Source organism: Heterodontus francisci, chromosome 7, assembly GCF_036365525.1.
Source record: "Heterodontus francisci isolate sHetFra1 chromosome 7, sHetFra1.hap1, whole genome shotgun sequence".
Lineage (NCBI taxonomy): Eukaryota > Metazoa > Chordata > Chondrichthyes > Heterodontiformes > Heterodontidae > Heterodontus > Heterodontus francisci.
Window position 1 is genome coordinate 38328049 of NC_090377.1, and position 22853 is coordinate 38350901.

A 22853-nucleotide genomic window follows, 5' to 3' on the forward strand; every position below is an offset into this window, starting at 1 on the left:
ATCCTCTTCGACATTGGACCCTTTGACGCCGGATGGCCCCGCACCTACTTACCGCCTCTGCAACCTCCAGCCCGGCTGCCTTGGTTGGGCGGCAGGGCCTCTTCTTACCATCACTGGGGAAAAGGACTTCCCACCTTGCCTGCACAGCTTGAAGGAGAGTGAGCAGGGAGGCATCGCTGAACTGTGGGGCTACGATAGAGCGCCCCTCTGCCATCTTTGGCTTTTGCTCTGGTCCTTTAAATGCAGAAGTGATTCCACAGTGTAACTGCTCTGGCTGCAAGGTTTTTCTTGCACATGTTTGAAAACTAATGCAGGAAATCTGTGCTGTTGTCCTGGTTTTTATCTATGACAGATCGACACATGTTCACGTACGCTTTGCTTCTGCAGCAACTGATCATAATTATTGATGTAATATTTCTGGTTTGCAATACAGCTATAATATATAAACATGTTTTCCTGGTTCTTTAACAAGTACTTTTAATTCCAGTTACATGTCTTTTCACATAACAGTTAGCCGAGAAATGAATACAGATTCCAAATGCATATTAGTTTGCGGCTTTTCACAGTCAGGTGATTACAAGCCCATTTTATGTAGATATTCTTAAATAATGCTTTTATTTCTGTTGTGTATTTGCCTTTTATGATACAATTCAGTCTCACATCCTTGTATGTGCAAAATTAAGATTATTCACTCAGGTGCAGCATGCCTACAAGAAGGAATGTTACACTTGAGTAAAAGAAAAGGATCTCAACTGCACAGGACACTGGGACAAAGCAGAGTAAGTATGTGGCAGCAAAGCAGAAAGTGCTGGAGAAACTCAGCAGGTCTGGCAGCATCTGTGGAGAGAGAAGCAGAGTTAACTTTCAGGTCTGTGACCAAGGTCTTTCCACAGATGCTGCCAGACCTGCTGAGTTTCTGCAGAACTTTCTGCTTTGCTGCCAGATTGACAGCATCCCCATTCTTCAAGAGTGAGCGAAGTATTTATGTGGCAGCTGTCAGGAAGCAGGTGCTGGGGCATTTTAAATAGGGATTATGCTTTACTTCATTACTGGTTAAGACTTATTTTATAATAAACTGATAATTTTTTTGTTTATTGAAGAAACCTGGTGTTTTATTCTGGGATAAAAATAGAGTCTATGATTGACCGTATCAGCAAGTGGGAAAAAAATTAAATATGTGTTGTGACCCGTGGAGAAGCAGAACTAGAATAAATAGTGCACTCCTCCCACCTCGATTGTAACAAATCACAATACAAGCTTCCAGCATATTGCATCCCCACCAACCTAGTAACTTTGAATGAGAACAAGTATTAATGGTCAAGGCATGCCACTTAATAATGACGCATGTTTCAAATTTTTGTCCAGTTGTTGCTCATACTCTGCAACATATAACAATAAATATATATTTCATATTTGCTTAATTGTATGGTATGTTCATAATACTGTCTCAACAGTTCGTCTGTAGCAATGACAAATGTATTCCATTCTGGTGGAAATGTGATACAGAAGATGACTGTGGAGATGGATCAGATGAACCTGAATACTGCCGTGAGTATTTTTAATCACTTGGTGTTTAATGTTTTCTGCTGTTCAATCTATACCATATCTGAAGAATATCATATAAGACTGTTTGCTAAAAGAAGAAAATTACCCTCCCTGGAAAGGTACTGCATTGACCTGCTCCTCATGTTCAATTATTACTGTCTACGCTGTCAATGATGGTGTGAAAGTGTCAACATGTTCATTAATAAAACAGATGGAAGCAGTTAGAAATGAGAATGAGAATTCCTTTTTATGAGCTATCAAAAACATTGTAGTAATAATTAGGTAGATAACAGAAATCAGTCACAACCCCTTTGCATGTTTCCCTTAACTTTTGAATTAGCGCAATAATTATTCTGTATCTTTCACAAATTAACTATAGTTCCTTCTTTCCATAAGTAACACTTCTTTAAACTTCCCAGCTGAATTTAGATGCAGGCCAGGGCAATTTCAGTGTGGCACTGGAATATGCACTAAACCTGCCTTCATCTGTGATGGTGAGAATGACTGTGGGGATAATTCCGATGAAGCAAACTGTGGTAAGTACCATATTAGAATTGCTTAGCTTTACATTCAGAAAATATTTCTATGTCATATGTATGATTTTAGTTTTGAATATTGAGTACATTGTGTTTATTCTTAATTCCTTAGAGACCCATGTTTGCCTTCCAAGTCAGTTTAAGTGCTCACAGAAGAGGCGATGCATTCCAGTCATCTTCAGATGTAATGGTCAAGACAACTGTGGTGATGGAGAGGATGAAAGTGATTGCCGTGAGTTTTAACATTCAGCTTTTGGTGATAATATATCCTGTATATTAATGTATCCTTGCCAAAGGTCTACTGTGGCTCAGTTGTAAATATACAGTGTGGTGTCATTCTGAGTAATATAGACCGGGGATATCCTAAGGCCCGCTCTTGATCCTCTTAAGAGTTAGCAGTTTTGTCAGGGTTAATCTCTAAAATAGCATCAGTAGCTAGGGTTTTCTTTTTCTGCTCTTTCTAACCCATATTTTTCCACCCATTCACTTTAACGGTCGGAAAGTCACAAGTCCATAAGCAGAAAACCCTAGCCTATAACTCTTGTCTGCAAAGGGAGATCGTTAGCCCGTATTTCCACTTCTGATCCCAGTTGTAAAGTGTGGATGCCAGCTGAGGGTAGCATTAGACATGGCTATCCTCCATTGATATCCCACCAACTCATTCACTGGGTTTATATAAAGAATGGTTACTTAGATGAGATTCTGAATGACTGTCACTGGAGAAACAGTATTTCAACGTGTTTTACCAGTTTCCACAGAAGAAAATTGGAGGGAAGAATCCTGTTTTTACTGAATACTTTTAAACAGCCTCTCACATGTGGCATCATGTCTTTTATGATCTATTCTTTTAGCAACAGGGTCTCTGTAAAGGAAATCTGCCAGTTTTTCCCAATATCATGACCGCTCTTGACTATCATTCCTCGAAATTTTAGAAGGACTCTGATTTTCTGAATCAGATGTGCCCTGCAATGTATCTCGATGCTGTTTGATGCTCTTATCTACCTGTAGCTAGAGAATTTCCAAAGTCATATCTTAGCCTACAGAAATCTCTTAGCTTGAAAGAAAATCTAATGAAATCCTTCATAAACTAAGACATTTAATTTATCCATATTATCTGCCTATAATGTATTTAATAATGAATACTTAGATCTCTACTTTAAAGTCTTATAGTAATAGTATTATGCTGACAATTAATTTATTTTCCTGTACCAGCTGAAAAATTTTAGAGTTCTTACAAGTAGTGGGATTAACTGGGGTTGATGGATAACATAGCTATGATAGTACAACAGAAATTACTTACTGGTCTGCTGAAATATGAATCTATCTGTAATACACTTGTATTAATGTTTTTACTTTTTATGTCTTTTCAGTTCCCATCATCAATAATGGTTTTAAAATCTACAATCAGGATATTTAGTTGTGTTGCAAAACATTTAGCAATGCCTGCTTTCAGAAGAGCAGTAGAATATGGCCTCTTCAGTTCCATTAATGCCTTAATGTGTGATCTAATTCAATCCATCAACATTTTGCACATATAAGCATAAGATGGAAGCCACGAAAGAAACTAATCAGTCAAATGATTTATAGTTGAAGTTGATTGTAAATTGGTTAAAAATGCATAATCTAATTTAGTCAGTATATATGTGCATTAGTTAGTGCTGAACCTAGTTTGAATGTCATTATTCAGAACTGCAAGACTGCAGTTTCGATAGTGATCCTGTAAATCTATCATTTATAAATTTCCAAAGTGATAGCTAGTTTTAATATAAACTTCATGCTTTTCAGCAGGGTAAGAACTTTAATAAATAATTGTATGTTCAGGAGCCTAGTCTGAATCAAATATTGCTGTGCATTAGCTGGAAGCTTTAGCTTACTTACACTTATGTTACTAATGACATTCTAACAAAACATTTTTAAACTTCCTCCTAGCTGAAGTTACCTGTTCTCCAAACCAATTCCAGTGTGCTGTAACTAAACGCTGCATTCCTGAAGAATGGGTCTGTGACAAGGACCACGACTGTGCGGATGGGTCTGATGAGTTAAATTGCAGTAAGCTATTAATAAATTGATTAAAATGCAAATGAAAGGTCTTTTATTATTGCTGAATAAAGTTTGTATTTCTAAGTATGTGCCTAATGATGAGTGAGAAAATCTGTTAAGTCTTAAAGGATTTGGGGTAATGTAAAAATAGACTAGCAATCTACTCAAATGGCAGTCAGGACTCAAAGATTAATTTCTGATTTAATCATTCCTGAGAGCATTTTCTTGAAAGCTGCAATGCAGTTATTACTGTTCAGGCTTTGTCCTAACACTTGTATTTATGATAAAAAGGCAGGTTCCGTAAACAAGCTCAATTTTCTGCAAAGTTTATGAGTGGGAGAATGTGTCAAAGCCTTACATTTGACAGGACTTGTTCTAGAATTAACACCTATGTGAAGTGAGCAATTAGAGTTTGATTCTTGGTGCAAGTGGAAATTTAGTCTAACACTATCGACATTTTTAAGTTAGACAGAGAATGGTAGCACAGGGAATCCTCATGATGCGTGTGGAGTGTGATGTGTAGGCCAGCATGGATTCTCAATGTATACAAGGGGAAAACATTTTCAGGAAGTGTTCAAAGATTGAATCTCTGGAACATTGTGCAAAATGTCTGAGCCCAATTGCCCTTCCCCTTTGCTATAAAAACATTTCTTTTTCCACCCCACTCCTTCTCTGGCACTGAGAAAAAAAAATAGGTCCCATCTCCATCCAACTCCTACAGAGAGCAGGAACACAAGGCCTCTACCCAGCACTCTCTCTCACAGAGAGGAGAATCTCGGTCTTATGAAACATAGTGGATCAACCCATCCACAAATCAGATATATATGAGAAAGATAGCGGCTGATTAAAGTACCTTGGTACTCTCGGACATGCATGTTTTTTAAAACAAAAGTCTTCCTTTGCAGGATTTATTTTCCTGAACAACAATAGATAATATGAGTTACAGAGTGAATTTGCTTCCTTTGCGCATAGACTGTTTTGAAATGTTTGTTATGCTCCAAGTTTAAAAAATGCAAATATAATTGTAATCAGTGCATAGGTTATTTATAGCCACATGTACAGTGTTGTTCAAAACAGTATGTTTTCATAATACATTTCTATATTAGTTTTTTTTTATTCATTCATGGGATGAATGGTAGGTGACACTGGCCAGGCCAGTATTTATTGCCCATCCCTAATTGCCCTTGAGAAGGTGGTGGTGAGCTGCCTTCTGGAACCGCTGCAGTCCATTTGGGGTAGGTATACCCACAGTGCTGTTAGGAAGGGAGTTCCAGGATTTTGACCCAGCGACAGTGAAGGAACGGCAATATAGTTCCAAGTCAGGATGGTGTGTGACTTGGAGGGGAACTTGCAGTTGGTGGTGTTCCCATGTATTTGCTGCCCTTGTCCTTCTAGTTGGTAGAGGTCACCGGTTTCGAAGGTACTGTCTAAGGAGCCTTGGTGCATTGCTGCAGTGCATCTTGTAGATGGTACATACTGCTGCCACTGTGCGTCGGTGGTGGAGAGAGTGAATGTTTGTAGATGGGGTGCCAATCAAGCGGGCTGCTTTGTCCTGGATGGTGTCGAGCTTCTTGAGTGTTGTTGGAGCTGCACCCATCCAGGCAAGTGGAGAATATTCCATCACACTCCTGACTTGTGCCTTGTAGATGGTGGACAGGCTTTGGGGAGTCAGGAGGTGAGTTACTCACTGCAGGATTCCTAGCCTCTAACCTGCTCTTGTAGCCATGGTATTTATATGGCTACTCCAGTTCAGTTTCTGGTCAATGGCAGCCCCTAGGATATTGATAGTGGGGGATTCAGCAATGGTAATGCCGTTCAATGTGAAGGCGAGATGGTTAGATTCTCTCTTGTTGGAGATGGTCATTGCCTGGCACTTGTGTGGCGCGAATGTTACTTGCTACTTATCAGCCCAAGCCTGGATATTGTCCAGGTCTTGCTGCATTTCTACACGGACTGCTTCAGTATCTGAGGTGTCACGAATGGTGCTGAACATTGTGCAATCATCAGTGAACATTAGTTGCCAGTTTACTATTATGGAACCTGGCTATATTATTGAAACAGCGGTTGATTCTTGTAGTACGATTAAATGCACTGATATGTTTCAGAGTAGCATTCCGTTGAAGCGTATGATAGTACTTGGAGGTAGTGTGTCCTGCGGCATTTGTTCTGCGAAGCTAAATGAAATCATCCGAGAGATGTGGAAGTTCTCCCTCGTGGGAAGGGACGGATTACAAGAAAAGGAAATAGAGAAGATATATAGGGAATGGAGAGAGAATGTGAAATGAAGGGAGACTTCACAAATAAGAAGCAATAGAACTAAAACATACAAGAGTGGAACTAATGGGTTGATATCATCATCATCACCATTATGTAAAAAAAAGGAAACATATTGGAGGCAATAAGGGTCTTAAGACTAGAGGAAGACAGAGTCACAGTTCACAAGGGTTTCAATAAAGATGTGGGCAGTTTCAGAACCTAACGAAATAATATGAACACAGTTAAAGAGGAGCTTTGGTTCAATGCTTTCTTCATTGAAATTAAGCTTTCTTGAATTTTAAAGCCTTTCAAAGTTTGATAAGTGTTATTTGACCTATTCTATTTGAATGTCGGATTTGTTTTGTTGATTATAATAAGCTTTATTATTGTCTATTTCAAAAACTGACATTGTTTTGGGGACAGGGAACAGAGAATAGATATTTGCTGAGATTATGAATAAAAACAAAAGTAGCAAGAGCAAGGATCAAGTCCAGATGTGCATGACAGAAGAAGCGATGACAGGGCAAGGGAACTTTGGTACATAGGTTATTCAATTAGACTCACTGATGTTAAATATCATTTCAGTCTGGTAGCCATGGCCATCGTATCTGCACCGGCCGACAAGTAGCCATCCAGGCTAATCCCACCTTCCAGCTCTTGGTCCGTAGCCTTATAGGTTATGGCGTTTGAGTGCATATCCAAGTACTTTTTAAAATGTTATGAGGGTTTCTGCCTCTACCACCCTTTCAAGCATTGAGTTCCAGATCCCCAAACCCTCTGGGTGAACACATTTTCCTTCAAATCACCTCTAAACCTCCTACCTCTTACCCTAAATCTATGCCCCCTGGTTATGGACACCTCAACCAGGGGAATAGAGCCTGCACTCTATGTAAATGCCTCATATTTTTATACACTTCAATTACTTCTTTCCTCAGCCTCTTCTGTTCCGAAGAAAACAACCCTGGCCTATCCAATCTTTCTGCATAATTGAAATTCTCCAGTCCAGGCAACATCTTCTTAAATCTCCTCTGTACCCTCGCCTATCGTGCAATGACCAGAACTGCACGCAGTACTCCAGCTGTGGCCTAATGAGTGTTTTAATGCAGTTCCAGCATAACTTCCCAGCTGTTATATTCTATGACTCACCTAATAAAGGCAAGTATCCCATATGCCCTCTTCAACGCCTTATCTACCTGTCCAGCCACCTTCAGGGATCTGTGGACATGCAGTTCAAGGTCCCTCTGTTCCTCTGCACTTTTCAGTATCGTACCATTTATTTTATATTCCCTTGCTTCATTTGCCTTCCCCAAATGCATTACCACACACTTCTCCAGATTGAACTTAATTTGCCACTGTTCTGCTCACCTGACTGGTACATTGATATCTTCCTACAGTCTACAGCTTTCTTCTACATTATCAACCACATGGCCAATTTTTGTATCATTTGCAAACTTCTTAATCATACCACCTGCATTCAAGTCCAAATCATTGATATATATCACAAAAAGCAAGGGACCTAGCACGGAGCCCTGCAGAACCCCACAGCAAACAGCCAACCATAGACTATGACCCTTTATTCCTGCCTCTGAGCCAATTTTGGATCTGATTTGTCACTTTACCTTGTATCGCATGGACTTTTTCTTTTGTGACCAGTCTGCATTGTGGGACCTTCTAAACAGCCTTGCTAAAATCCATATAGACTACATTAACTGCATTACCTTCATTGAACATCCTTGTTACCTCCTCAAAAAAATTCAATCATGTTAGTCAGACACGACCTTCCCTTAACAAGTCCATGTTGACTGTCTTTGATTAATCTGTGTCTTTCTAAATGAAAATTTATCCTGTCCCTCAGATTTTTTCCAATACTTTTCCCATCACTAAGGTTAGGCTGACTAGCCTGTAATTACTTGGTCTATCCCTTTCCCCCTTTTTAAACAATGGTACAATGTTAGCTGTCCTCCAGTCCTCTGGCACCACACATGTAGCCAGAGAAGATTGGAAAATAATGGTTAGGGCCTCCTTATTTCTTCTCTTGCTTTCCTTAACAGCCTAAGGTACATTTCATCTGGGCCTGGAAATGTATCCACTTTCAAAGATGTTAAATCCCTTAATATTTCCTCTCTCACTATGTTAATTTCATCCAATATTTGACACTCTTCTCATATTGCAACGTCTGTGTCGTCTCTTTCTTCTGTGAAAACAGGCGCAAAGTATTTATTGAGAACCCCACCAATACCCCCCCGCCTCCACACACATGTTAAGTTTATGGTGCATAATAGGCCCTCCTCTTTCTTTAGTTAACCTTTTGCTCTTTATGTATTTAGAAAAAAATCTTTGGGCTTTTTGACAGCAAAGTTTGATCACAAGATAACCACCAATGAGGTATTCTATTCAGTTTATCGTAGTTCACTCATCCTGTAATAGAATTTCCATTTCCCCCGTCATGTTATCTAATTGGAATGAATCTTGAGGCTTCCAATACCACACCCAGAAAATGAATTCAAATGATAATCATTCTTTGTGTAGTGATGTTCTCAAGGACAATAGATCTAAATTGTCCTTTTGTCAGCTTTAGCTTGTGCCACATTGTATTTATTTAATATGAGGTAGTGGTTCCAATTTATCATTTAGTATTCTGCATTAGGTCCCTCTCTCAGTCTCCATCATTCAGGACAAGATATTTTAGATAGGAAGCATAAATCCTCACCAATGTAACAGAGAAAGTAAAATACATCATTTTACTTTTCTTGTTTTTGTTTCTGAAACCAATTACAATCTGGGCGTTTACAACAAATGCATGAAGTGCTGATAGAAATAATCATGGACCTGAAAAATGCCATCAGAGCACTGGTGCAGTGATCATCAGGAGAGACGCTTCAAGCCGTTATTGCCTTACTTCTTATTAAATATGACAGAACACAAATATTAAATGGATATCTGTGTATTGGGAATAAAAAGCCATATATTTTGCTTATGAAATGTTAAGTCTCTGTGAGCTGTGGACTATAGTAATGACTATTTCTGTTTCATTATATTTTTGATTGACTTCAGCTCAAATTGCATGTGGCACAGATGATTTCCACTGTAAAGGCACAAGCAGATGTGTTCCGGCACGATGGAAATGTGATGGAGAGAATGACTGTGGAGATGGTTCTGATGAGCCAAAAGAAGAATGTGGTATGTTTTGTTTCTGGAGTCTAAAGCAATGGCGTAAAATATCTAAATTACTGATATCGTTACGGATTAACTAATGATTTCAAAATGAGTATGTGTTCAATGTGTTCAACATTAATCTATCAATAAGTTATGATTTCTGACAGTTATTTTCAATTCTTGTCAATCTTCCTTCTTCTATCTTTCCAAAAATGTACCTTTTAAAACTTCAGGAAATCCTGACTCTAAAGATGCCATGGGCCGATATTTTACACCCGCCAAACGAGCGGGCTGGTGGCAAGGGGGTGCGTAAAATTGAGTGGGAGGTGAGTGGGCCATTTCCAACCCCCTCCCGATTCCGCTGCAAATTTACCTGGGGCAGCGGTGGCAAGAAACCGCCCCAGGTCAATCAAGGCCCATAAGTGGCCAATTAATTGGCACTTAAGGACCTCTGCCTGCCGCCACGGGTATTTTACCCTTGGCTGGCGGGCGGCTGAGGACTCAGAAAGCTTGCCTGATGAAACCAGGCGGCCTTCTTGTGGGCTGGCCTCCAGATCGGGCACCCTATACCCCACGGAAGGCCGCCCCCGAAGCCCCAATCACCCCCAATGTACAACACTCCCCCCACCCCAGCCGACACCGCTTGCCTCGCTGGGCCCCGACCGATTGCCCTGTTGAGGCCCTAAAAACATACCTTTTGTCCGGGGCTATCCTTCATCTTCCGCCTGAAATTGGCTATAGTGCCATCAGTGGCCACTTCTCCCAGTGACGCTGCTGGGACTAAGAGCTGCCGTGCACTAATTAGGCAGGGCTTTCTGCCTCAATGAGGTGGAAGTCCCACCCAAGACCTATTAAGGGCCTGGGGAGCGTAAAATCTGGTCTGGATCCGCAGGCCCGACGGAGGTGGGTTCGCCACCGACTTTTCAACCAGTGGACGGGGCCCCCCCGCGAAATGAAAAATTCTGGCGTAAGTCCATATTCTATCCATATTCTCTTGTGGAATTCTCTCCACACCTGCTAATCCTTATTTTTAAGCATGCAGAGTGGACAAATTGTGACAATAAACAGCCTCTAACATTGATTTGACATATGATCTGCCATTTTGAACTGTGTAGGTCCAGTTGATATTTTCTTTTAAACATCCCTAGCTGAACATGCATACAGCTGCATGAGGGACCCCCAATTGGCGTTATTTAAAGGGCCAACCATCTAACCTCCATGTAAGGTGCTTTTGATTTACTCTTGCTGGTGGAGAGTTAGTGCAGAGTTAGTGGAAGTACTATGTTGATTGTTATTAGAGGAGTTTTGCAAACCTTTTGGATTATCAATGGAGTGGTGCTGAATCTCGAAAAGAAGATGAGAAGAGTTGGAAGCTGTGTCAGGAGAAAGTCTGTTTCAATAATGGGGGCTATAGTTGCAGTTCCTCTTGAGCTGCAGCATGATTTGGAAATGGTGCACAGACAGCAGAGGGAGTAAGCAGCGCACAGAGGAAGGAGGAGGAGGAGGAAGGAAGAAGACATCTGGGACTCCAACACTCTGGACAAGCTGATGGTAAACAGATATTTAGACTCCAGTTCCCTTGAGATATTGTCCCACATCATACTTGCTCCACAATTCCCCACCTTTCAATCCATCTGTTTTATACTAACACAACAGTCTCTTGGCCAAACTCCTGAAATAAAAGATGCCCACAAAAACATTCCATAACAACTTTAACCAACAACACTTCTAATAATACATGCATAATTGAAATATTCCCCCAATGTATTTCCTTAGTGCCTGTCTTATGGGTGTCTTTGTCCCATTGCTCATTCCCAGAGACTTCAGCATGGCTGGTGGAAGGCTGTTGATTTTCAATGGGGAGTCTACAGGTTGCCTTGCAGGACAACTTGGGGCAGCTCTGGGCCTTGTGGGTTCGGCTTTGGACTGCACCATCTAAGCAAGGGTGTCTGCAGTCTGGGTTGTCTGACTGAGAAGCAACAGCAAGGGTAGTGGTAGAGTTTCTGTGATGGGACCACGAACGCTGTCATCCTGAGAGTGGTCAGCAGGTCCGTACAGCAGAGAGCCACTACCAATACCCCAGGGAGGCACCTTAGCAATCCTCATAGCTTGTTGCAGCACAGATTGCTGGACTGCTGTGACAGCCTAATTGCTCCCTTGAGCACTGGTACCTGCAGCCATAATGGCAGCAGTCAGAGCCTACAAGACACCAAACTGGGCTTGCATGGCAATAAGCTTGGATCTCAGGTCATCAGTCTAACCTTCCACTGCAGCACTGAGATGCTGGGTGGTTTCTGCCTGTGCTGCAATGGAAGCTGAGACCTCGGTCATTAGATGCTGCATCACACTGGGCCCACCAGTCCTCTTCTGGAGTTGGCCATCACTTCCACATGGGAAAGGATAGGCTCCAAGCACTTGATCACACCATTTGCAGCTTGTATTTCATGCGAGATAACAGGATTAGGGCAAATTGGGATTTGATAAGGGGCATAAGGCAGGAATATACCATTATCCTGTATATTTTCAGAGGCGACAGATGCAACAAGCTCAGTCACAGCTGGCCCTATGCTGTGTAGCACCATCTCCTCCAGAGGGCTCAGGAGATGCAGGCCTGCCAGTCCCCTTCTGGTTAACTGTTGTTCCCTACAATTGCACACAACCTTATCCTGCAAGAGACAAAGAAGAATATCAGTGAGTGTTTTGCAATGTGTTTGGGTGATGTGCCTGTCATAGTTGAATAGCTGGAGATATGTGGAATCTGTGAGAGGTCACAGAATCACAGAAGTGTTACAGCACAGAAAAAGGCCATTCGACCCATCATGTATGCACAGGTTCTCCAAGTAAGCAATTCACTTAGTGCCGTTCCCCCACCTTCTCCCCATAACCCTGCACATTCTTCCTTGTCAGGTAACAATCTAATTCTCTTTTGAATGCCTCGATTGAACCTGCTTCCACCGCATTCTCTGGCAGTGAATTCCAGATCCTAACTACCCTCTGCGTGAAAAAAGTTTTTCCTCATGTCTCCATTGCTTCTTTCATCAGTTACCTTAAATTTGTGCCCTCTCGTTCTTGATCCTTTCACGAGTGGGAACAGTTTCTCTCTATATACTCTGTCCAGACCCCTCATGATTTTGCATACCTCTATCAAATCTCCTCTCAGCCTTCTCTTCTCCAAAAAAAATAGTTCCAACTTCTACAATCGATCTGCATAAATGTAGTTCCTCATCCCTGGAAACATTCTTGTGAATCTTTTCTGTGGTTATGAAGCTGGCAGCATTGATAAATATTTGAGGGTGGGGTGGAGCTTCTGAACGTTTGGCATGAGTCCTGATTGCTGATGGGTGAGTAATGGGGTTGCAGTGCATTGAGCAGCATGAGAGGATGGTGGTGCAGCAGGTAAGAAATGTCATGTGAAAATGCACCTTGACCATCCCATGTGAGGTCATTGAACTTCTTGCAGCACTGCTGCCAGCTCCTCAGGGTCAGACTCTGGGAATTAACCTCCCTCGCCACTGGATCTCATTCCCTTCTCAGGCTGTGCCTTGAGGGCCACCTGCTTCCACACCCCCCCCCCCCCACCCCCTCCATCACATCTGTCTCTAATGCTGCATCAGAAAACCTGGGAGCCCTCCCTGTCTTGCCTGTGCCTTATCTGCTAACAAAGCCTTCCAGAAACAGTTACATCAGCTCCTCTTGCATGATTGCAGCTCCCTTTAAGCTGTGCAGTTTAGCTGAAACACATGCCAGTAACGTGCTGCTGGGCCTCCTGCTGAGTATGCACGAAGTGTACATGCTGCCTGCCTTAATGGGACCTAGCACAGTGTGATCTCACCTTGCGATCCATGTGCCTGAAAATGGATCTTATTTTTCACCCTATAAATTTAACATTAACACAAAGCAAGTTTGCCTTCACACTGATGCTATGCTTGTCATGTCGAAATTGGGTGTGATTCCTGATTTAGACAACATTTATTCAACACATGTAGTATTGATGCAAAGTGAAAATACTTCGCACATATGCTGTAACAATAGTGTGAGTGTACCCTCCAGCCATTAATCTCTCTTTTTAAAGGACATCAATCCAGTTCCCCTTTAAATGTGTCAGTTAATACCATTTCAGCTACACACTTACCATCCTGTGCTGAAAAAGTTATTTTCTAATCACTCTTAATGTGAGGGTCTTTTAAAATTGCAGCAGAAAGGAATTAGTATGCTTGGAGTGGTAATTATTGTTTTCACTGCGGCGATTTTAACTATTCCCACCAGGTAGGAAATGGGCGGCAGGGGTCAGAAAGAAAAATGAGGCAGGAGCTGACTAGGAACAGGAATTATAGAATGGTTCCAGCACAGGAGGAGGCCAATCAGCCTGTCGTGTTCATGCTAGCTCCCTGCAAAAGCAACTCATCTAGTCCCACTCACACACCTTCTCCCCAAAGCCCTGCAGATTTTTTCTCTTCAGATAATTATCCAATTCTCTTTTGAAGGCCTCGATTGAATCTGCCTCCACCACACTCTCAGGCAGTGCATTCCAGAATCCTAACGACTCGCTGCATAAAAAGGTTTTTCCTCACGTCTCCGTTGCTTCTTTTGCCAATCACCTTAAATCTGTGTCCTCCAGCTCTTAATCCTTCCACCAATGGGAACAGTTTCTTCCTTTCTACTCTGTATAGACCCCTAATGATTTTGAGCACCTCTATCAAATCTCCTCTTCTCCAAGGAGAACAGCCCCAGCTTTTCCAATCTATCCACGTAACTGGAGTTCCTCATCCCTGGAACAAATCTTGTAAATCTTTTCTGCACCCTCTCTAATGCCCAAAACCTTAAATCTCAGAACTGGTTTTGGGCAAGAGATGCAGGGGGAATGTGAGGAAGAACATTTTTATGCAGCGAGTGGCATTGGCCTGGAACTTGCTGCCTCCCAAGGGTGGTGGTAGCAGAGACGATGAACGATTTCAAAATTGAATGGGCACTTGAGAGAAATAAACTTGCAGGGCTACGGGGATCGAATGTGGGAATGGGACTGACTGAATATCTCCGTGGAGAGCCAGCATAGATTTAATGGGCCAAATAGCCTCTTTCTGTGCTGAAATGACTCTATGACTCTATGTAAAATGAGAGGCTGATCTGCTGCCATGCATTTCCCAACTGATGGGAACAATTAAAATTGACCCCAATATGTAAGGAAAAGAAAACCAGCAGACGTGAAGTTAAGAAAACCACAATCTAATTTAATGAATTATTTTTCAATACTTTGGTTTAATTTACACAATACCCACTGACTAGCATAATGAATGCTGTCTCAATTGAAAGGCTCAAAAACCACATTACTGGATTCTTGATTCATCAGGGAATAGCGATCCACTAATGTAGGAGCTAGATAAGAACTGTTTGGACAGTTTTGAATGCAGTAGATGACAGGAAGAATTGTATTGGGTGAATGACATTTTTCTGATAGTTACCTGATTATTTTGTTGCAGTTAAGCAGAGCACTTTTCAAGATGCTTTTGTTCTTTTCATCTTCTCTGACATCAAATCAAAGGGAAGAAGTTAAATTAACAAGCTAAAGCACTGTATGTGAAATAGCGCAATAGTGTATGTAATTTATACTCGTTTCGAACCTAACTGATATTATCCATACTATAAATATTTGAATTACATTCAGAGATGTTGCTGTTGGAGATTTGGTCCTGTTGCTTGAGGAGGTGTGGGAAATATTGTACAGCCGAGAGACTGAATGAATCACCAGCTCTGTCAAATTATTCATAAGCTACAAGCCCAATTTGATGTCATAAAATTAACCATAATTAAGAGATGCAAAGAACTTAATCATTGCCCTTTTGAGAGTTTTTCCAACAGTACAATATGATAAGGGTTCACGGGATTTCAGGTATCGCTTACATTCTTACTTTGGCATGACAGGTCAAAAAGAAAATGCTTTTTAAAAAAAAGAACATAAGCAGTCAAACTGTTTCATGAGTTGGAGATGTCATCACCCATGTTCAAAGCCGATCAAACACGTTAAACTTAAGACTAGGAGTATTCAGTTACATCTTGTGAACCACCTTCTCGTTTTATGACGTTTGTTACTGTGATCGTTCTAAGCGGAGGTCCTCTGCTCATTTCTCCACATCTCACAGTCTTGCGCTTTCCTCTTCAGTTGCTCGTAGGAGCCGCCTATTTTCAATTTCAATTTGTCTAACATAATCATTCTCCATCTCCCTCTTTGTCTACCTCCCTCTAACCTTCTTTCAATTGCCTCCTTTAGCAAGTATTCATGCCTTAGAATATGGCCAATCCAACCTTTTGTCTTTTCTTGTTGATATTCACAAACAATGTATCCTCCTCCACCATCCTGAGAACTTCTTCATTTCTCTCGTGTTCTCTCCATGTGGCCCACTCCATCCTTCTCCAGAATCACATTTCACTGCTTTCTAGTCTTTGCTTTTCCGCTTTTGTCAAGGTCCACATTTCAGCCCTGTACAACAGGGCACTCAGATCACAATCCTGGTCATTATCTTCTTAAAGATCTCTACTCATTCCTATACTGAGCAATTATTTATTTTTGGAGAATACATTCTTTGCCATTGCTATTCTAACTCTGATTTCCTTTTGGCAGTAACCATCTTCTGACAAGATGCTTCCCAGGTACTTAAATTGTGATGCCTGTTCCAGCTCATGACCATTTACCTTAACCTCTGCTTTTCCATCATTATTACTTCCAACATTCATAACTTGCATCTTTTTTACATTAATTTCATTCAGTAAGCTTTCACCACTTCATCCGTCCTATCCATTAATATCTGTAAATCTTCTGCAGTGCGAGCCACTAGGGCCTGGATGTCTGCAAATCTTCACCAATTGGCCTCCAACTTTAACGCCTTTCTGTATTTCACCTCATTCTTTTATCATGGCGTCCGCATAGATGTTAAAGAGCAATGGTGATAGTAGACAACCTTGTTTCAGCCCGCAGCCAATTACACCAGGTTCAGTTTCACCAAATTCTCACTATTTCCTCTTTGAATGACTCCCACTGGTCTGATGTAGATTTTCCTACAAGTAGCTGCTCCCAATCCACTTTGGCCAGATCCTGTTTTATCATACTGAAATCGGCCTTCCCCCAATTCATTACCTTTATTTCCGGCCCGTCATCGCCCTTTTCCATAACTACCTTAAATCTTGTAGAGTTATGGTCACTATCCCCAAAATGCTCCCCCACTGACACTTCTACCACTTGTCCAGCTTCATTCCCTAGGATTAGGTCCAATACTGCCCCTTCTCTTGTAGGACTTTCTACGTACTGGCTCAAAAAGCTCTCCTGTATGCTTTTTAAGAATTCCGCTCCCTTTAAGCCTTTTGTACTAAGACTATCCCTGTTGATATTAGGGAAGTTGAACTCCCCTACTATTATTACCTTATTATTTTTACACCTCTCTGAGATTTGCCTCCATATCTGCTCCTCTATTTCTTCCTGACTGTTTGGTGGCCATTAGTACACACCCACCCAAGTGATTGCCCCCTGTTTGTTTTTAAGTTCTACCCATCTGGTCTCATTTGAGGAACCTTCTAAGATATCATCCCTGCTTACTGCAGTAATTGACTCCTTGATCAACCATGCAATGTCTTATACCTTTGAGATGTGTCAGTCATGAGCACTATAACTAGGAAAAAGAATACATGAGGTAGTTTTGTGTTGCCTTCTTCATGTATGCTTGAAGGAACTACAAGTCCACTTCCCATAGGATCCTCCATCTGTAAGCAGCCTTTGCCCTCGAAGTTCCAGCTCTTCCACCTTCACCACCCAAAATCACTGGTTCCACCATTGACCATAACTTGTAACCCTGAGCATGGGGCCCTTACCTGGCCTAGGGCGACTCACAAAAGAGGAGGGACGTCCACCCATGGAGGTCTCAAATGACCCTGTTATCCTTCTAAAGTGCAATTCTGTAATCGGCCATAATGCATATTTCCTTATTCATTCCATTATGAAGTTAACATGACCTGCTACTGGCTATTATTCATTGAACAAACACAAGTGTTGCATTGAGGACTAACATGGAGAGGGAGTGTTGTCAGGTGGGCAGGCTTAGTGGATACTGCATTTTTCTGTATTCAACCACGATTCCATCCAGATCACCTGGTGTGGCCATGTGATTGTTAGTTGCACAGAGCGGTCAATCTGTTCTCAGGAAGCAGCCAAACCATTAAATTTAACTTTAAGTATCCTGTGGACCTTTGTATAATATATCTTCGGTAATTCTACTTGAATTTGAGAGACATTTTTATTTTTGTCTGTCTGATCTATCTTCAAATTATATCTTGGATTCACAGTCATTTTGAAGCCATTAAATATAGTGTTTCAGGTTAATTTGTTAATGTTACATGGTTTGAATTGAATGCAGAAAAATGCAGTATCTACTAAGCAGTTTGCCTGTTATTTTGGTGAGAAACATAAATCTTGTCTTCAGTTTTTGATCATTTTGCTCTGGGCATGTAGACAGAGAAGCAGTACCCAATAATAACACTGTGGATTTTTGGATTTCAAAACATTTGTGTAGCTCATCTCAAATTGATTTAGTTTTTTGTTTCTTTAGGGTTTTTGTTCTTCAAATAAGATATCTGCATTACACATGTATTCAGAATCTAGATTTCAATTTCTGTGATTGAAATAGCTATTTCATCAAATCACCAGATAGTGAAAGGATCCTGGCACCTTCTGTCAGCCTCCATACTTGAACACCCATTTTTACTGTCTTAATTTTCAAGCTTTAAAACTAATCTTCTAATATTTCCCTTTTATATTTGGAATGCCTACAATAATTATCATAATTGCTGTCTCTGACTTGATTTTCAATTAGATGCTCCCTCCGTCTAGCTTCTATGTTTCAGCGCTCAAGTCTCTTCGACTGCTTTAGCGTATTTTTAGAGACACAAACATAAACTTTAGGGATGATTGGCTGATAATATTATACCCTGGTTAATATTGGGCCAGATCTTCCTGGAAAAATAATGGTAAACTCATGTTGTTGTTCATGCACAAATTGACCAGCAAGTTTAAAGGAAAAAGAGGTACGCCGTGAGTTGTGAATCCCGCTACCTTGGTCATCGATTTCAACCGTTCCACTATTTGCCCCTCAGAAATGTCAGGTCGTCCTCAATCTCCCAGTTATTTTTAAGAGCTTGCTGCATTTGCACATTAATTGCCTATTGAACTTGGTGCGACAAGTTTGGGCTCATACTTAACAATGCAAGTACACATTTAACAATGTGATCATTGTTAATGAAATGCAAGTCAACTTCTTCAGCCAGAAAGGGAACAATTTAAATTGTTGACTTTAATCCCTTCATATAGTAATTTCATAGTGATTTCAAATTTATTTTTATTCTTACTTCTTTTTGTCCCTTTTTTCTGTCTCTTAATCCAATCCTTCTCCCTCTCTGTGTGCTGAATTTAGTCGAGCCAGTGGGGGTCCCTGAGCTGAACTGAAAAGGCAAGGGGAACCCGCCTCGGCCCTTTGGAGCCCCCACACCCCCGACACGATTCAACTGCACACGGGCAATTAACTTCCCGGCACCAGGATCCCCATCTCTTTAAGGGCAGGGTCCCGCCTAGCTGCCAGCCAATCAGAGGACAGCAGCTCAGTATTATCGGCAGGGTAACCAGGAGCAGTGGTATTACACCAGACCTGGGACAGCGCCCAGCACTGGAGTCGTCAGGGCCAGTCTGGCAGGTGGTTGTCCAGCTTCCACTGCACTCCAGTGTGGCACTTCAACTAGGTGAGGCATCTCCCTCACTCTTGGCTTTCCTGTTTGGGAAATTTCCTCGTCCCTATTTAAATCTTTAACAAAGATTTCAGCTAACCATATCGCTGGTGTTTTTCCTTCAATCTTTGTGGCTTTTATCTTAGCTTCTTATTGGCTCTATCTGGGCCCTTTTAAATTCTTCTAGTTGTATCGCCCTCTGTGGGATTTTCGGGACTTTTTCAACCCTCAGTAGCTATAGGGAGTTTTTTTTTTCCATTCCCCTCAGTTTCTCCAGTCTCCCTGAACTGTTCTGGACCCTCTGGGTACAAGACTGTGCTTCCTACCAAGTCATTCCCCAGCAATAGGTATACCCCCTGCACAGGTAAGCTTGGAATGACCTCGACCTTCACTACTCCGGTGACCAACTTACTCTGCCGGTAAACTTTAACTAAGGGAACCTTCAACCATTTGCCAGCAAGCCGTTTTACCAATGCTATGGTGTTTGTTCTGCTTTTGGCTGGCATTTCTGTAAATTTGGCTGTCAGTAGGGTTTGAAAACAACACCTATGCAGTCATATTCAGCTGGCCTCAGACACCGGAAACATCAGAGGAATGTATGATGGCATTAAGAGAGCTTTTGGGCCATCCATCAAGAAGATCGCCCCCTTCAAATCTAAATCAGGGGACACAATCACTGACCAACGCAAGCAAATGGACCGCTGGGTTGAGCACTACCTAGAACTGTACTCCAGGGAAAATGTCACTGAGACCACCCTCAATGCAACCCAGTCTCTGCCAGTCATGGATGAGCTGGACGTACAGCCAACAAAATCGGAACTCAGTGATGCCATTGATTCTCTAGCCAGCGGAAAAGCCCCTGGGAAGGAAGGCATTACCCCTGAAATAATCGAGTGCTAAGCCTGCCATACTTTCAGCACTCTACGAACTGCTTTACCTGTGCTGGGACGAGGGAGCAGTACCACAGGACATGCGCGATGCCAATATCATCACCTTCTATAAAAACAAAGGTGATCGAGGTGACTGCAACAACTACCGTGGAATCTCCCTGCTCAGCATAGTGGGGAAAGTCTTCGCTCGAGTCGCTTTAAACAGGCTCCAGAAGCTGGCCATGCGTGTCTACCCTGAGGCACAGTGTGGCTTTCGAGCAGAGAGATCGACCATTGACATGCTGTTCTCCCTTCGTCAGCTACAGGAGAAATGCCGCGAACAACACATGCCCCGCTACGTTGCTTTCATTGATCTCACCAAAGCCTTTGACCTCGTCAACAGACGTGGTCTCTTCAGACTACTAGAAAAGATCAGATGTCCACCAAAGCTACTAAATATCATCACCTCATTCCATGATGATATGAAAGGCACAATTCAGCATAGCGGCACCTCATCAGACCCCTTTCCTATCCTGAGTGGCATGAAACAGGGCTGTGTTCTCGTACCTACACTGTTTGGGATCTTCTTCTCCCTGCTGCTCTCACATGCGTTCAAGTCTTCAGAAGAAGGAATTTTCCTCCACACAAGATCAGGTGGCATGTTGTTCAACCTTGCCCGCCTAAGATCGAAGACCAAAGTACGGAACGTCCTCATCAGGGAACTCCGCTTTGCTGACGATGCTGCATTAACATCTCACACTGAAGAGTGTCTGCAGAGACTCATCGACAGGTTTGCGGCTGCCTGCAACGAATTTGGCCTAACCATCAGCCTCAAGAAAACGAACATCATGGGACAGGACGTCAGAAAAGCTCCATCCATCAATATCGACGACCACGCTCTGGAAGTGGTTCAAGAGTTCACCTACCTAGGCTCAACTATCACCAGTAACCTGTCTCTCGATGCAGAAATCAACAAGCGCATAGGAAAGGCTTCCACTGCGATGTCCAGACTGGCCAAGAGAGTGTGGGAAAATGGCGCACTGACACGGAACACAAAAGTCCGAGTGTATCAAGCCTGTGTCCTCAGTACCTTGCTCTACAGAAACGAGGCCTGGACAACATATGTCAACCAAGAGCGACGTCTCAATTCATTCCATCTTCGCTGCCTCCGGAGAATCATTGGCATCAGGTGGCAGGACTGCATCTCCAACACAGAAGTCCTTGAGGCGGCCAACATCCCCAGCTTATACACACTACTGAGTCAGCAGCGTTTGAGATGGCTTGGCCATGTGAGCCACATGGAAGATGGCAGGATCCCCAAGGACACATTGTACAGCGAGCTCGCCACTGGTATCAGACCTACCGGCCGTCCATGTCTCCGCTTTAAAGACGTCTGCAAACGCGACATGAAGTCCTGTGACATTGATCACAAGTTGTGGGAGTCAGTTGCCAGCGATCGCCAGAGCTGGCGGGCAGCCATAAAGGCGAGGCTAAAGTGTAGCGAGTCGAAGAGACTTAGCTGTTGGCAGGAAAAAAGACAGAAGAGCAAGGGGAGAGCCAACTGTGTAACAACCCCGACAACCAATTTTATCTGCAGCACCTGTGGAAGAGTCTGTCACTCTAGTATTGGCCTTTGTAGCCACTCCAGGCGCTGCTCCACAAACCACTGACCACCTCCAGGCGCTTACCCATTGTCTCCTGAGACAAGGAGGCCAAAAAAGAAGAAGAAGGCTGGCATTTCTGTAAATTTGGCTGTCAGTAGGGTTTGAAAACAACCAGTATCCTTGAGAATGGCTAATTCCTTGCCTAGTGCCTGGGATGCAAAATGAGTAATTTTTCCTTTGTGTAAAAGGTTCTGCTGTGTGTTCTGTTCTTGAGTGATGTCGAGCACGTGCTTACCACTTTCAAAGCCACAGACACTAGTTTGGCTGCATAAACTGCTGTTGGTTTTTTGGCATACCAACAATTTCCTGGGACATGCCCAGATTTGCCACACTGGAAACATGTCGGGCAGAGCCCTACTGGTTTATCACCTGGGTTCTTTCTTTTAAAATTTGGAGACTGATCTGGTTTTTCTTCCCTACTCTCCTTTTCGCTCGAGCCTATTTCTGTTTCCTCTGCATCCCTGCTATCTCTCCCTAGCTTGTAAGAGTTACTATGTCTCAACAACAGTCTTTACAATTGTAGCAAGACTTCCCTACTTTTATACTTCATTCTCCTTGCAATGAAGGCCAGTGTTTCATTTGCCTTCCTAATTACTAGCTGTATCTGCATGCTAACATCTTGTGTTTTATGTACAAAAAGACGCAGATCCCTTTGGACCATAGCAGTCTCTCTCCATCGAAATAATACTTTGCTTTACTGCTCTTCCTACCAGAGTGGATAACCTCACATTTTCCCATGTAATACTCCATCTGCCAAATTTTTGCCCACTCACTTAACTTATCTATATTCCTTTGCAGAATTTTTGTGTCCTCACAACTTGCTTTCCCACCTATCTTTTTATCATCAGCAAATTTGGCTACAAACAATCAGTCCCTTCATCCAAGTCATTAATATAGATTGTAAATAGTTGAGCCCCAGCACTGATCCCTGTGGCACCTCACTAGTTACAATTTGCCAACCTGAAAATGACCCATTTATCCCTACTTTCTGTTTTATGTTAGTTAGCCAATCCTCGATCCATGCTAAT

At 42.2% G+C, this 22853-nt stretch overlaps 1 protein-coding gene across 4 annotated transcripts in view; it reads left to right on the forward strand.

Annotated features, from left to right (window-relative positions):
• The window catches only part of LOC137371926 (low-density lipoprotein receptor-related protein 1-like), a 1827029-nt gene that overhangs the window by 1582427 nt on the left and 221749 nt on the right, over nt 1–22853 (forward strand). For all 4 annotated transcript variants that reach the window (XM_068035008.1, XM_068035009.1, XM_068035010.1 and 1 more), the window contains exons 63-67: nt 1455–1548; nt 1965–2081; nt 2194–2313; nt 4011–4130; nt 9432–9557. In XM_068035008.1, coding sequence (XP_067891109.1) covers nt 1455–1548; nt 1965–2081; nt 2194–2313; nt 4011–4130; nt 9432–9557 — 577 coding nt within the window. The remainder of the gene's footprint in view (nt 1–1454; nt 1549–1964; nt 2082–2193; nt 2314–4010; nt 4131–9431; nt 9558–22853) is intronic.